We start from the raw sequence: 13,668 nt of genomic DNA, 5'->3' as shown, positions 1-13,668 counted from the left end.
TTAGAGAGTTGTTTTGACATTGGAAGATGAAGAGTATAACAGTGAGGAAGCAGAGAAACTTGTGCTGGTACTTGTTGGAGGGTATGGATGTTGTTGCTGCACCATAGCTGATGATGTTCCTCCACTGCAACTGATCATAGTTTCTTGTTTATGATCATTTGCAGAATTGGACTTATTGAGAAGTCTCATGTTAGCTTTCATGCACTCCTCTCTCTCCTGCCTAATCTCTTTGAGCATTGCTGCTACATCTTTCATGGTTGGTCTGTCATCTGGGGTTGGGTTTATGCACAGCAATGCCACACCTAATGTCTGCAGCATTTCCTCAATCTCGGGTTCAGGTCGTGCTCGTAAGCTTTGATCAAGTACCTCAACTGCTCCTCTCTTCTGCCTTACCCAATCCACAATGTGGAGTCCATCTGGTATGGTTGGATCAATTGGTTGCTTTCCTGTTAGCACTTCTAGCACAACTACACCGTAGCTGTACACATCGCTTTTCTCTGTTATCTTCATTGAGTATCCATATTCTGTAAACCACAGATAAGAAAACTTTATCGTTTTATCATCATTTGAATAGTTAAGCAGGAGAAAATCAAGTACTTATGATACAATGTAGTTCAGGTTTCTAATGGTGATGAAATAGAGATGAGTTTGTACTAACCAGGAGCAATGTAGCCATAAGAACCAGCAATTGTATTGGAGGACCGAGCAAAATCTCCTTCATCAACAAGCTTGGCAAGCCCAAAATCAGCAATGCAGGGCTCAAAATCTGGACCAATGAGAATGTTGTTGGCCTTGATGTCCCTGTGAACAATAGGAGGAACACAGTCATGGTGCAAATATGCCAAGCCTTGTGCTGCCCCGAGTATTATGCGATATCTGATGTCCCATTCCAAGCAGTTACCTCTTCTTTCATGAAGTAGACCTCCCAAACTCCCATTCGGCATGTACTCATACATTAGCAGTCTTGTGTTTCGGTTCCAACAGCAACCTAAGAACCTAACAATGTTCTTGTGGCGAATGGAGCCAAGGGTCTTCACCTCAGTTGAAAAGGAATCACGAACTCCTCTACTTTGAGAATCATATTTGGAAGCAGTTGTTGTTGGCCAGAGCTTCTTTACTGCAATGTCTTCGGTTTCCATTTCTGCCCGGTAAACAACTCCTGAGCATCCCTTTCCTATTACATTGGTTTCTACAAGACATTTCAGAACTTGCTCAACTGAGAAACGCACCTTCTGAAATGGAGTGAATTGCCAAGGCCATGAGTCCCCTCCCATCTCAGAATCATTGTCCTCCCCTTTCATCTTTCGTGCTCGAAATACTGCAACTACCCCAAATACTGACAAAGCAATGGTCAAGGCTATTAGCAAAGCAATGGCCAATTTAAGCCTCCATGACCTCCTAAAACTTCCACTTCTAGACAAAGCCATTGTTGTACCATCGCTGAGAAAACATAAATCATGACCTCTAGAGCACAATCCGTTGTTTCCCACCAAGTCTGTCGCAGACAACTGTCGAAACACTTTGCTGTCGGGAAGATAACCAGTGAAGTTGTTGTATGAGATGTTCAAAGAAACAAGGTTTTCAAGCCCCGAAAGTGCCAACAGATCACCTTCAAGCTTGTTGTGTGATAGGTCTAATATGGATAGCTTATTGAGAGCAGAAATCTGTGGTGGGATTATGCCATATAAAGCATTGAAACTCAGGTTCAAAGCAATGCCAAGAGCTTCAATTTCAAACAGTTGCTCCGGGATCATCCCAGTGAGCTTGTTGTTACTAAGATCAAGCAGTTGAAGTTTTGAACATTTACCAAGTGAAGAGGGAATTGGATCAGTTAAGGAGTTGCTGCTGAGGATGAGCCTGTTAAGTGAAGCTAGTCCACCGTAACTCTCAGGAATCTGACCTCCAAATTGATTCACAGAGACATCCAATACTTCAAGCTCTGTGAGAGAAGACAAAGAGCCAGGCAAATTACCTCTAAGAGTGTTGTTACTTAAGTTGAGTAGCTGTAATGAACTGCATTTTCCAATTTCTTCTGGTACAGTACCAACAAGACGGTTTTCAGACAGATCAAGGAAACCAAGTTTATCTAGGAACCCAATTTCTTTTGGGATCTCTCCACTGATTCTGTTATGCACAAGCCTTAGCCGGTTAAGAGAGGTACAATTTCCAATCACCGAAGGTATAGGACCCGAAATGTCATTAGAAATCAAGAGAAGCTTGGTTAAATTTTGCAGCTGAAATAGGCCAGAAGGTATGTTACCAGTGAGAGCATTGTGTGAGAGATCAAGAGCTTCAAGGCTCTCACAACCAGCCATTTCCGATGGGATGCTGCCTTCGAGTTTGTTCTGCCAAGCGAAAAAGACTATGAGCTCCTTCAACATTCCCAGCTCAGCTGGGATCAAGCCTGAAATCTGATTAGCATCAACCTGCAGCTGCACCAGTTTTGTTGCAGTGGAAAGAACTGAGGGGATTGAACCAGAGATGTTGTTGTTACTAAGCATAAGGTCTTCAAGATTTGAGAGGTTTCCAAAAGACTGTGGTATGCTTCCTGAAACAGAGTTTAGAGAGAGATCTATGGTCTTCAAACTTTTGCAATTCCCAATCTCCTCAGGAATAGTCCCATCAAGGTTGTTTTGCCACAATAACATCTTCTCGAGCTTATGAAGCTTGCCCAACTCTGGTGGTAGTGAACCAGAAAGGTAATTCTCATACAAGAACAAGTCGACAAGTTCTGAACAGTTGCCAATATCCGGAGGAATCTTACCGGATATCATTGTAGTATAAATCGACAGCGTTTGCAGCATGCTGAGCTTACCTAATGATGAAGGTATCGAACCAGAAATGTTCGTTTCAGCAAGCCCCAACACCTGCAAGTTCTTGCAGTTTCCAAGCTCATCTGGGATCTTTCCTGACATGTTTTTGTTGCCTCCAGCTCGAATAGCTTCCAAGTTTCGTAACTTTCCGAGTGTAGCAGGAAGATAACCACTTAGGTAGTTATCAAACAAGAGAAGATTTTTCAGGCTGCTGCAATCACCAATCTCATTTGGTACTTGACCAGTAAGCTGGTTAGAGTTTAAGATCAGGTCCTGAAGATTTTCAAGCATCCCAATACTTGTAGGAATACTACCCACAAGACTGTTTGAATGTACATCAAGCACCACAAGTGATTTGCAATTTCCAATATCAGGTGAGATTGTTCCAGTAAGATTAGCATCAGAAATGATGAGCTTTTGAAGAAATGCAAGGGAGGCAAAATTTGAAGGAAAGGGAATGGCTAGCTCAATAGACTGGATACTGATCTCAGTAACAAAATTTTGGGGTGAACAAGTAATATAGGACCACTTACAAGGGTTGGGGTCTGAAGGGTTCCAGTTGGAGAAATTCGAAGAAGAGGCCGAGGTAGTAGAGCCTTGAAGCCATGAATGTAATGTGATAACCTCAACATTTGCAGCAGCCAAAGAAGCAGCAGACGTTGCGAGTGTGAAGATGAAGAGGAAGAAGAAATCGATGGTGGTGAACGATAGTTGCCTCGACATTTGTTGGTGATTGTAGGTGTTAGAGGGCTGCTGCCTCCTCAGCATTGGCATTGCCAAATTTTGCCTCAAAACCTTAACCCCTCCTCTTGGTTTTGCATTGGGTCTCTCTCTCACTTTTTCTTGAATCTTTTCTTCAACCCTACTAGTTTTTGCTACTGCAAATGCAATATTATCTATTCAATACAACTCTATATCACTATTAAACACTATCATGCATACTTTGCAGGCAAGCAAGAAAAGAAGTGAGAGATAATGAAAGAGAGGGAATAGATTAAAGATTTAGAGGCGCACCAGCTCCACCATCTTCACCTCGGGGTTGTATTCTTTGGTACATATTTTACTCCAGATTGAATTGAATAGGCCTCTTTGTTAGATTACTCATGTGTTCTAACATTGTTTTCCTCAATATAGTCAGTGGTAATGGGCTGTTTTTATTTTGGTAGTAGAGCCTCTCTTATGAAGGCCATAAGCCCCATTATGTTTTTGATTCCTTTTACTTTTTTTTTTTTTTTTTTACTTTATAATTTGGTTTCAAAATTTGATTCTAGCTGTTTCTGTGCACATACATGATTTGTATATTCCCAAGTTGGATATGATTTTCTATCACTAATTTTGATTTGATTGGATTAGAATTACCTTATACAAGGCTCATGTGTTGTAAAGAAGTCGTAATTTGATTTAGGTTTTATGTGTTGAATATTTGATTTAATTTTTTTATTAATTCTGATTTGATTAGTATTAATATTAGAATTAAAATCTCTATATTCTGCTATGCTAATGTCTAATGAGTAAGGAAAGAAGTTCTAATATGATTATGAAATTCAATCATTTACTATCAGATTGTGATATCAAGATTTATGTTAATATTTTGTATTCTTTTGGCACGATATTGCATCGAATAAAACGTAATCAAAGTGATAAAGAATTTGTCAACGATTGAAAGATGATTCTGTTTTCAAAATTGGTTTCCATGTTTATCTCAATCAGTGATTCTGAAATCATGTTGCTATAGATGAAGGTGTAGTAGTTTACATGATTCCCTTCCCAAACAGGCAGCAAGATGCATTATTTACTCTAGAAGACAAATTCATCTCTGAATGCAAGGCACATTTTTTTGCACCTTTTCTTTTATTGGTTTGCTGAGCAGGCCTAATAACTATAGTAAAAATCAAAATCCATGCAATGGAATTAACCCAAAATCCCAAATGCCAGCACCATACCATAAAAGGAAAAAACCAATCTCTAAATTGATCCTTACAGTTTACCAGTACCAAATGCTAGAGAAGATCAATGAAATAAAATAGATAGGCATATACTTGGTTAAAGAGCATTACTATATTTCTACTAGTATAATATGTATTTCAGCCAAGTCAATTTAAAACATTACCACAGTTTACTGATTGACAAAGACAAATACAACAAGAAAAATTTAGCCAAGGCCGGCCAGAGGAGAGAACAGTGTTGCCCAAAACCCGAAGTTCCAAGGCATGGCTTTGGGAACCTCACTGGGGAATATATTCACGTTTGAGTTTTGACAAAACCTCCCCAATGTCCCCCATCCTTCTTAGTTTTTAGTCCCTCTTGGATCTAAAGTGACATACATAAGCTGATGTCTAATATAAGAAATATTACTAATAATCCTAGTCCATTTCTTGTTTCTCTATTATACTTGTCTGCGTTTGTTTGTGTATCCTTCCTTCTTACTGTGTATAAGATTATGAACACAAGATTACAATTCTGAATAAAAATTTGAACATGATTGAGAGAAAACAAACGAGGAGAAACAGATCCGTAACCAAGTAGCTAATTAATGTTATATGCAAGCTAAGAACATTGTGCTTTAGATAAAACATGGACAACAGTGTGTATGTGTTTCTCTGTGTACACCTGATAGGTCATAGTTTCAAGGACTGTGAGTCTGCAAATCATATACTCAAGCCATAGTTACATGCATACTAGTGACCAGCATCCAAAAGAATTTCCCAATTCATTGTTTTTTTTTTTTCAATGGAAAGGCCTTAGGGGCCTCAAAGAACAACTATAAGTAAGGGCCCCTATAGATGAGTGTTTGCACTACAGTTTCACGCTTGTACCCTTGTTTTGAAAATTGGTCAAGTAAAAATACACTAGAGTAATCAAAGTTATACATATAGCTTCGACCACAATGGGAGATATAGACTGTGTTACCCCCGTAACTCCATATAGATCTAACATGTATGGTATCATAGTTACGTTGTTAATTGTTTAGTCTTTCGATTAGCTCACCTTTGATTCCCAACTTTCATTTCTGGAAGAGGTTATAATCCTTTGTTCCTCATGACATTAAAAGGAAGCTTGCTTCGATGAATTGGTCCAGATCGACTTGGTCAGCTTGTTCAGAAGGTTTGGAGATTTTCATTCTGAGTTGATATTTAGTTATTTACAACCCGCCGACACAATTGAAATATTGCTAAAGTACTTGGCAGTAATAAGAGCACAAACTGAAACATGCAGGTGCTGCAACGATTGGAACAACCTTCCTTTCATTTTGCATCAGTCTATTAAACAAAGATCTGGATTTCCACCCAAACTAGCAAGCACAACCTAGAAAATGCTCAATGTATATATTGTAAAGGCGGCACTAAATATATTTCTCCTGTATCATCTGAGAAAACTCATTAACTTACGATCCGGTAAACAACTGCATTCAAAATTAATTTTCCAAGGTTATGCCTTCCCACTGGACCACCAGCCTTCAAGTTTGTTGGAAGATAAAGAACATGAAATAATAAAATTCGTAGCATTGTTTGTAGTTATTACTCGTTCAGATGTTTTTACAGCTTGAAAGAAAGATAATACTTTGCCCGAACCTCATTCATCAGAACGAGTCATTTTTTGCCCCTGCTTTAGCCATCACTGTTTTAGCCCAACCCCTACCCCGTTACATGGACCAAAGAATTTGGCCTGTTTTTCATTTGGGCCTGACAATGATTTACCTTTCTGTAATTTTCTTGGGGATTTTAATCCCTTTAGAGATGAAGGGTTCTTCTAGGTTAGGTTATTGAGTTTTGCTTTTATAAGTCAAGTTCTAGCCTTCTCATTCTGTTAGGGCTAAATACAAGAAACTTGAAAATATTAACTAGTTGCAACGGAAGCACTACTCATCAGTCTCTCCTAAACACAATATGCTTGAAGAATATTGATGGTCTCCCAGAGATTTTGTTGGTTGAAATCCTTTGTCGACTTCCATGCACGTTTGTTTTACGATGCAAGTGTGTCTGCAAATCATGGTCGACCCTCGTCTCCGATCCTTATTTTGATAGCCGCCGTCTCTAAATCTCTGGAACATCTGTGACAATGAGCAAGTTCCCATGTTTGTCAACTATTATTCCTACAAATCTGGATATCACAGCAGTCTTCTCCGGGGTTAAAAGTAAAACCACTCGATTTTGGTCCCTGCAGTGTCTTCCATTTCGATGAAGTGGTAGCCACATACAATTCATAACAAGGGAATACTTCATACCTACAACAGTAGAGTCCAAACAAACCTCTGTTTCTTGAAGAAGATGAACGAGACTGAGATATGAATCTCAAATAAGAATGAATCGATTTTATATACAGTTAGTGAGTAAAAACTGAAGCCCGACCGCTCTCTTATCCCGGGCTTCATTCCCGCTCTTCTCTTTTTCGCAAAATCAGTATCCCGCCCTTCTTTTTTACGCAAAATCAACATCCCGCGTTCTCACAAATTTGTGATTCTGTTTTTAAAGAATAGTGGATACGAGTTTATCTCATTTTGGAAAATATAGTGTAAAACTAAATCTGTATTCAAGATAGAGTTTTTGTTTTATTAGGAATCTAATCCACTGAACGCGTTCTCCCGTAGTTTTAGGATTTGTAATACGGAAAACAGTTTTTCAAAACAATACCGAACCCGCCCTAAAATTTTTAAAAAGAAAATTACATAGTAACACATGACCAAATTTAAAAACACAAAAAACCCACTTTCATTAATTTTTATACAGTTTAAGACATAAGCCCTAACCCAAAATTAAGAACTTCAGGTCTGATCCAAATTTTAGCTATCAAATGACCATAATACCCTCTATCCCCATCTTTCCTCTCACTCTCTTCCCCTCTCCGTCTTTTTTTTGCAGATCTACTCTCTCTCTCTCTCTCTCTCTCTCTCTCTCTCTCCCCCCTTACCATCATCACCGCCCCTCCTCCTCAGACTCCACTGCCTCACCGCAGCAGCCGCACCATGTGCGCCCCACGACCGTGCTCTTCGGCGTTGACTGGGGCTGGGTCCCCGTTGACTACACCCTCCCCGTCACTGGTGACAAGAACTTTAAGGACGACTTCGATGTGCCGCCGACGACGACAAAGGGGGACGGAGCTAGAGTAGACGCTCGTGGAGGTCAGAATTGAGTTCAAGATCCACATTGGGAAGGATCGGGACATTGATGAGAGGTTGTGCTTGGAGGTGGAGCGGCTAGGGCTCAGTTATGTCATTATAACAAGCCGAGGGTTGTAACACCCTGACCTAGATTAACAGAAACAGAATAACCCGAAAATAGGGTCTCTAGAACATATAAATTGTACCAATTAGATCTTACCATTGTGCAAGCCTGAATAAGCAATTGTCTATCTATGTTGAACTCAGACAACAAACCTCCATCAGAGTGATCAAGAGAACTGATCGACGAGCCTCCCTCCCAACAGCTAAAGATCGATTAGTGGAGGAAGTCGGTGTGAGAGGTAAACTTAAGGGCGATGTCGGGGTCGATGTTCTCCCTCTTTTTTCTTTTTATTTTCCCCTTCCTCCGTGAGAGATTTTAGATCCTTGAGAAAATAAAAAGATAGAGTCTAAGTCAAGGTCGATGCCCCCTTCTTCTCCACCCTTCTTCCCAACTCTAGACAACTTTTTTTCTTTTTCTTTTAGAACCGACCTCTCTAGAATCCTCCTCCCACTCCTACTATTATTTATCAATTGTTTATATACACACACACACACACACATATATTTTGTTTAAGAGAGTAGGTATACAAATACATGTGTACTGTTACAAGACGAGTACCACCGAAAAGTACGAGCAGATTTAAAGTTATCGAAGTATAACTGTATAACACACTTCCGTTAATGTCCTTTCGATACACATCGATTAAATTAGTCGATTTTATTTTTCTATTTTTTTTTATTTACCATATTGAGCACTCAATCACTATTATTTACATTATGTACGGGATATTACAAACTCCCCCCGTTAAGAAATTTCGTCCTCGAAATTTAAAAATATGAGTTATAACTTTGGGGCTCGATAATTTTTGTATACGATTATTCTCTCAAAGGAAACTTACCATTATTCTTCAAGAGTCCCAGTTAATACCACAAAAACACTAGGTGGCAGACGTTGCTGGGCTAGTAATTTTCTTTAGGCACCAAGTTTTATAAAATTTAATCTTCTGATGCCATATACACGCAATTGGGTCACATACTTATACCCAACTGCTCTTGAATGGCCATCTCAGTCTGTTCAAGAGTTGTGCTGAGGTTTTCGTAACCTAGTAATCAAATATGAGCCATACCACAAAGCCTCAAGTAAGGAACCGATTCTTCTTAAATGTACTATCAAAACTTAAGTAGCAAGTATATTGCTGCATTAGTCTCTTTCTTATGTATTCGCAGCCTTAAGTATATTTGGTGGCTATAACACAGGTATGGGCTAAACTCCATATAACTTACGTATTACACCGTATTAATATGTATATGACCAAACCTGGCCTTGCTACATCCATAGAGCCACAACACAAACGTATATGCTTATGAGTATAGTTGTCTTACCTCTCAAAGGTCATTGATAATACTCAGAAACCCTGCATAAACGGCAAACCTTGCATGTAGCGGCAAACGTACCCGCACTCGGTGGTAAACCCCGCACTCGGTGGTAAAATCCGGTAGTCGGCCGTAATCTCCACACTCGGTGGTAAACCTCGCACTCGGCGGTAAAACCCGGCACTCGGCCGTAATCCCCACACTCGGTGATAAACCCCGCATTCAACGGTAAAATCCGGCACTCGGTCATAAAACCCCGCACTTGGCTGTAAACCCCACACTAGACAGTAAAATCCGGCACTCGGCAGTCGAACCCGGCACTGGCGGTTAACCCGACACTCGAGTGGTAAAACCCGGCACTCGGCCGTAACCAGTGTGGTAACCCTACGCCCCTCAGGCAAGACGTGGTCGCACCCACACTAAACCCCGCACTTGGCGGTAAACCCAGTATGGTATCCTACGCCCTCGGGGCAAGACGTGGTCGCATCCGTACTGTAAACCCAGCATAAAGCTGTAAACTGAATATCACCACCACACGAAATGACAAAGGGTAATAACCGCCAATAGCCGTCATCCTGCACGAAACGATATAAGCACCAAGTAACCTGTAAACATCATTCAATGCAATATGGTTAGTTAAGTATAAGGCAACAACTGAAAATCTGCCAAGTATATAGTACCCAAATAACACAATGTGTACACTAGGCTATGTCATGATAACTTCTACGATGAAGATAATATATAGCAAATCATAGCCTGTTATTAAAAAAAAAAATCATACCAGTAGGATAAATTAGTTTCTTTGATGAGATACTCTATCTCAAAACAACTTATAGAATTAAGAATCACAAGTCAGTAGTTACGCCTAGTTGGAATCAATATGACCAATCACTCAGATGCAAGTAATTAATCAAACGAGATGAGGACTTGTACTCACCATAGCAGTATATGTATTTATCACAAACTCCAAAATTCTATGACACACCTGTATCCTTGATAATATTGCATTACTCACAGGCTTTAATTAACTCAAAGAAATAGTATTAATATGCATATGATGTACAGCAAATCAGCGAAAGAAACAAAAGGATATAGTTTCACTTTCTTCATTCATTGTTATTTTAACCTGCAAAAGGACCAATTACTTCTGCAAACAACTCAACAGAAGGATTAGTGGTCTACACTCTACAACCACATATAAGATAATCCATAAGCATTGTATCCAAATTTTACATCTCATTTTATAACCATATATCATACACTGAACTCAAATTTCCGAACTCAATATCATGTTGAAAACATTCAGCAGTTTAAATTCAAGCTTTGGCACTTAGCATCTGCCCGGAATCCTCTGCCAAATAGCCCGGTCTTGATCCCACCAACTGGCATGTGCACATCGTTAATGGTTTGAGTGGAGGAAGACAACTGGTTGTCCACTGCAAGTCCGACGTTGACGATCTCGGCATCCACACTCTTGGTCTTGGTGGCGACCTCAATTGGCATTTCCATGTCAACTTGCCCCGGACAACAAAATTCACTAGCGACTGGCGTGCCGGCAATCTACACGCCTTGACTGATGTGTTTTGGAGGGAGGCTCAACATATGTGGCTTCGGACCAAATGCAACTGGAAAGAGTGTTTTTGGACTGCGAAAGATGATGGGATTTACCTCAAAGACATTCCGGCGAATAGAGACGAGCGTGTTCATCCATGGGAATAACGTACATGATGGTGATATTGAAATGGTGGTAATGTTGTAAATTGCACTTCGTGTAGTACATATGTTTATAAGATCACAAAGGAAGATCCGAAGATGTTAATGTCATATATTTAAAGAACAAGAAAAATTAAAGAATGGAAGTTGGGAATGGATGTTCGCATGTAAAAAAAAAATAATAATAATAATTAGAGAAGTGAGTGAATAAGAGGTGTAACAAGTAATATATTAATATATATGTGAATTACATAAACAAGACTATTTTAGAAATTTGCAAGGAGGTCTAATGAGCAAATGCTTGTATTTGTATTTAAAAGCAAATAGAGGTGGAGAGAGAATGAGATGTGTACTGAGCAAATTTGGAGATCTCAATAACCGCATTCTTATAAAATTGAGTGCCCAAATTGGTTATTTAAATAGAAGCAACTGTAACTGTGTCTAGGGCTGGGCACGGTCCCAGACCTGTTGTAATTTGACAAGGACCGGGACCGGCGAAGTAAGTCCGAGCCGGGCTTTAACATGCCTGAAGTAAGGACCGGTCAAAACCCTGACCGTGCCTAAACAGGCCTGTTTCTCAGGCTTTCCGGGTTTTGTGATATTCTGTTTCTTTTAGTATTCAATAGGGTCAATTACATATAAGTCCACTTTGAGACATTTTTTCTCATATTAGTCTACCATAACATTTTTATCCACATAAGTCCACCCAAGCCTAAATAAGGTTTTGTTTTAGGTATTAAAGTTAAACATAATTATAGACTGCCATTCAACAAAAAAAAAAATTATCTCTCTTATATTTACAAAAATACCACTAACGTAAAAGTCAACACGTACTATCATCTCCGGCCAACCTCAGGCGAGATCTCCGGCCGATCTCCGACAAAGTTTCCCACCGACCTCCAACAATGTTATCGATGATTGCAAAAGATACTGTCACCAGCAACAAAAACTACTACCACAGGCTATAAAAACCACTACCATCAGCTATAAAATCTACTATAGACCTATGGTGAGATTTTCAGCAACCTCCGACGAGATCACAAAAGATACTATCGCCAGCAACAAAAAATACTACCAAACATAACAAAAGCTACTACCACCAGCTACAAAAGCTACTATGCTGAGATTCCAACGACCTCCAGCGAAGTCACAAAAGATATTATCACCAGCTATAAAAGATACTACCGAGCATATGAAAAGCTACTGTCACCAACAAAAAAAGCTACTATCACCAGCTATAAAAGATACTACCAAGCATATAGAAAAGCTATTGTCACCAACAAAAAAATCACCAACAAAAAAAGCTACTATCACCAGCTATAAAGATAATACCGAGCATATGAAAAGCTACTGTCACCAACAAAAAAGTTACTATCACCAGCTATAAAAGATACTATTGACATATGAAAAACTACTACAAGGTAGAACAAAACTATTGTCACCAACAAAAAAAGCTACTGTCACCAACTATAAAAGATACTACCGAGCATATGAAAAACTACTATCAAGCAGAACAAAAGCTATTGTCACCAACAAAAAAAGTTACTATCACCAACTATAAAAACTACTACCCCCAGCTACAAAAGCTACTACAGTGAGATTTTCAATGACCTCTAATGAAGTCACAAAGGATATTGTCACCAGCAACAAAAACTATTACCTCCAAACAAAACCAAAAGCTAATGTTTTCGGCAACAAAATCTACTATCAAGCATAATGAAAGCTATTACCAATGTGTCAAAAATAGACAATCACAGTGGGGAAAATATACTATCACAATGATGAAAATGTACTATCGCATTGTTCAAAATATACTATCATACAATGAGGCCGAAACATACTAATGAATCTTGTTTCATTCATCTCCTGCATTATCATAACATGATTTTGTGCATGATTTCTCACACTCACTATCAAATTAACAGAAAACATCATCCTAATACATGTTTACATTTTCTCAAAACCAAAGAAAGAAATTGTAGCAAATTTACACTAAGAATTTTACCAGAACAATCACCTCCAATCGGAGGTCTAGATCTTTAGGTCGTCAACCAGATCTGCTACTTCTCGTCACCGATCTTCATTGATCGGAGCCATCTGAGGCGACATCTTCAAAGTCGGCGGAAGGCGATCACAGCCGTCAAGGACCAAACGAGCCGGCGAGCCATAAGGTTTCAGAGATCCCGTCGAGGTCAAATAAGAAGTTGTTATCGATGGAACTGGACGCAAGAGACGATCCGGCGACTTCGAGGTCGAGGCGCGTTGTCGATCCGGCAGCTTCGTGGTCGAGGCGCCGTCGTTAAGTCGGCGGAGTCGAGGTCAAGGTCAAGGCTTCATCGTCGTTCTGGCGACATCGAGGTCGAGCCAACGTCGTCATCTATCAAGTGGCGCCGAGCCATCGTCGTTGAGTGGGTGTTGGCCTGAGACGCCGCCATGGCCGGAGATTCAAGATCGGAGAAGAGAGGGAGGAGGAAGACGATGAGAGAGAGAGAGAGAGAGAGAGAGAGAGAGAGAGAGAGAGAGAGAGAGAGAGAGAGAGAGAGAGAGAGAGAGAGAGAGAGAGNGAGAGANAGANAGAGNGAAGAGAGAGAGTAGAGAGAGAGAGAG

At 39.9% G+C, this 13,668-nt stretch overlaps 1 protein-coding gene across 1 annotated transcript; it reads right to left on the bottom strand.

Moving 5' to 3' along the window:
- LOC101314056 (LRR receptor-like serine/threonine-protein kinase RCH1-like) lies at window positions 1–10,857 on the bottom strand. Its single transcript, XM_004292340.1, has 6 exons — window positions 10,679–10,857; window positions 9,842–9,953; window positions 9,407–9,614; window positions 9,012–9,077; window positions 659–3,709; window positions 1–524 (listed from the first exon to the last, which is right to left on the bottom strand). The coding sequence occupies exons 1-6, from the start codon at window positions 10,855–10,857 to the stop codon at window positions 1–3; spliced, it is 4,140 nt and encodes a 1,379-aa protein (XP_004292388.1).
- Window positions 10,858–13,668: the final 2,811 nt, after the last annotated feature.

Source organism: Fragaria vesca, linkage group LG2 (assembly GCF_000184155.1).
Source record: "Fragaria vesca subsp. vesca linkage group LG2, FraVesHawaii_1.0, whole genome shotgun sequence".
Lineage (NCBI taxonomy): Eukaryota > Viridiplantae > Streptophyta > Magnoliopsida > Rosales > Rosaceae > Fragaria > Fragaria vesca.
This window is presented reverse-complemented; position numbering and strand designations above follow the sequence as displayed.

What these genes read in the sequence shown, in the direction of transcription:
- LOC101314056 (XM_004292340.1), bottom strand. Translation starts at nt 10,857, where the DNA reads ATGGAAATGCCAATTGAGGTCGCCACCAAGACCAAGAGTGTGGATGCC. An exon ending in GGATTCCGGGCAGATGCTAA is followed by an intron (nt 9,954 to 10,678) that starts GTGCCAAAGCTT and finishes TGATGTTTACAG; the next exon opens with GTTACTTGGTGCTTATATCG. An exon ending in TTATGGCTACATTGCTCCTG is followed by an intron (nt 525 to 658) that starts GTTAGTACAAAC and finishes TGTGGTTTACAG; the next exon opens with AATATGGATACTCAATGAAG.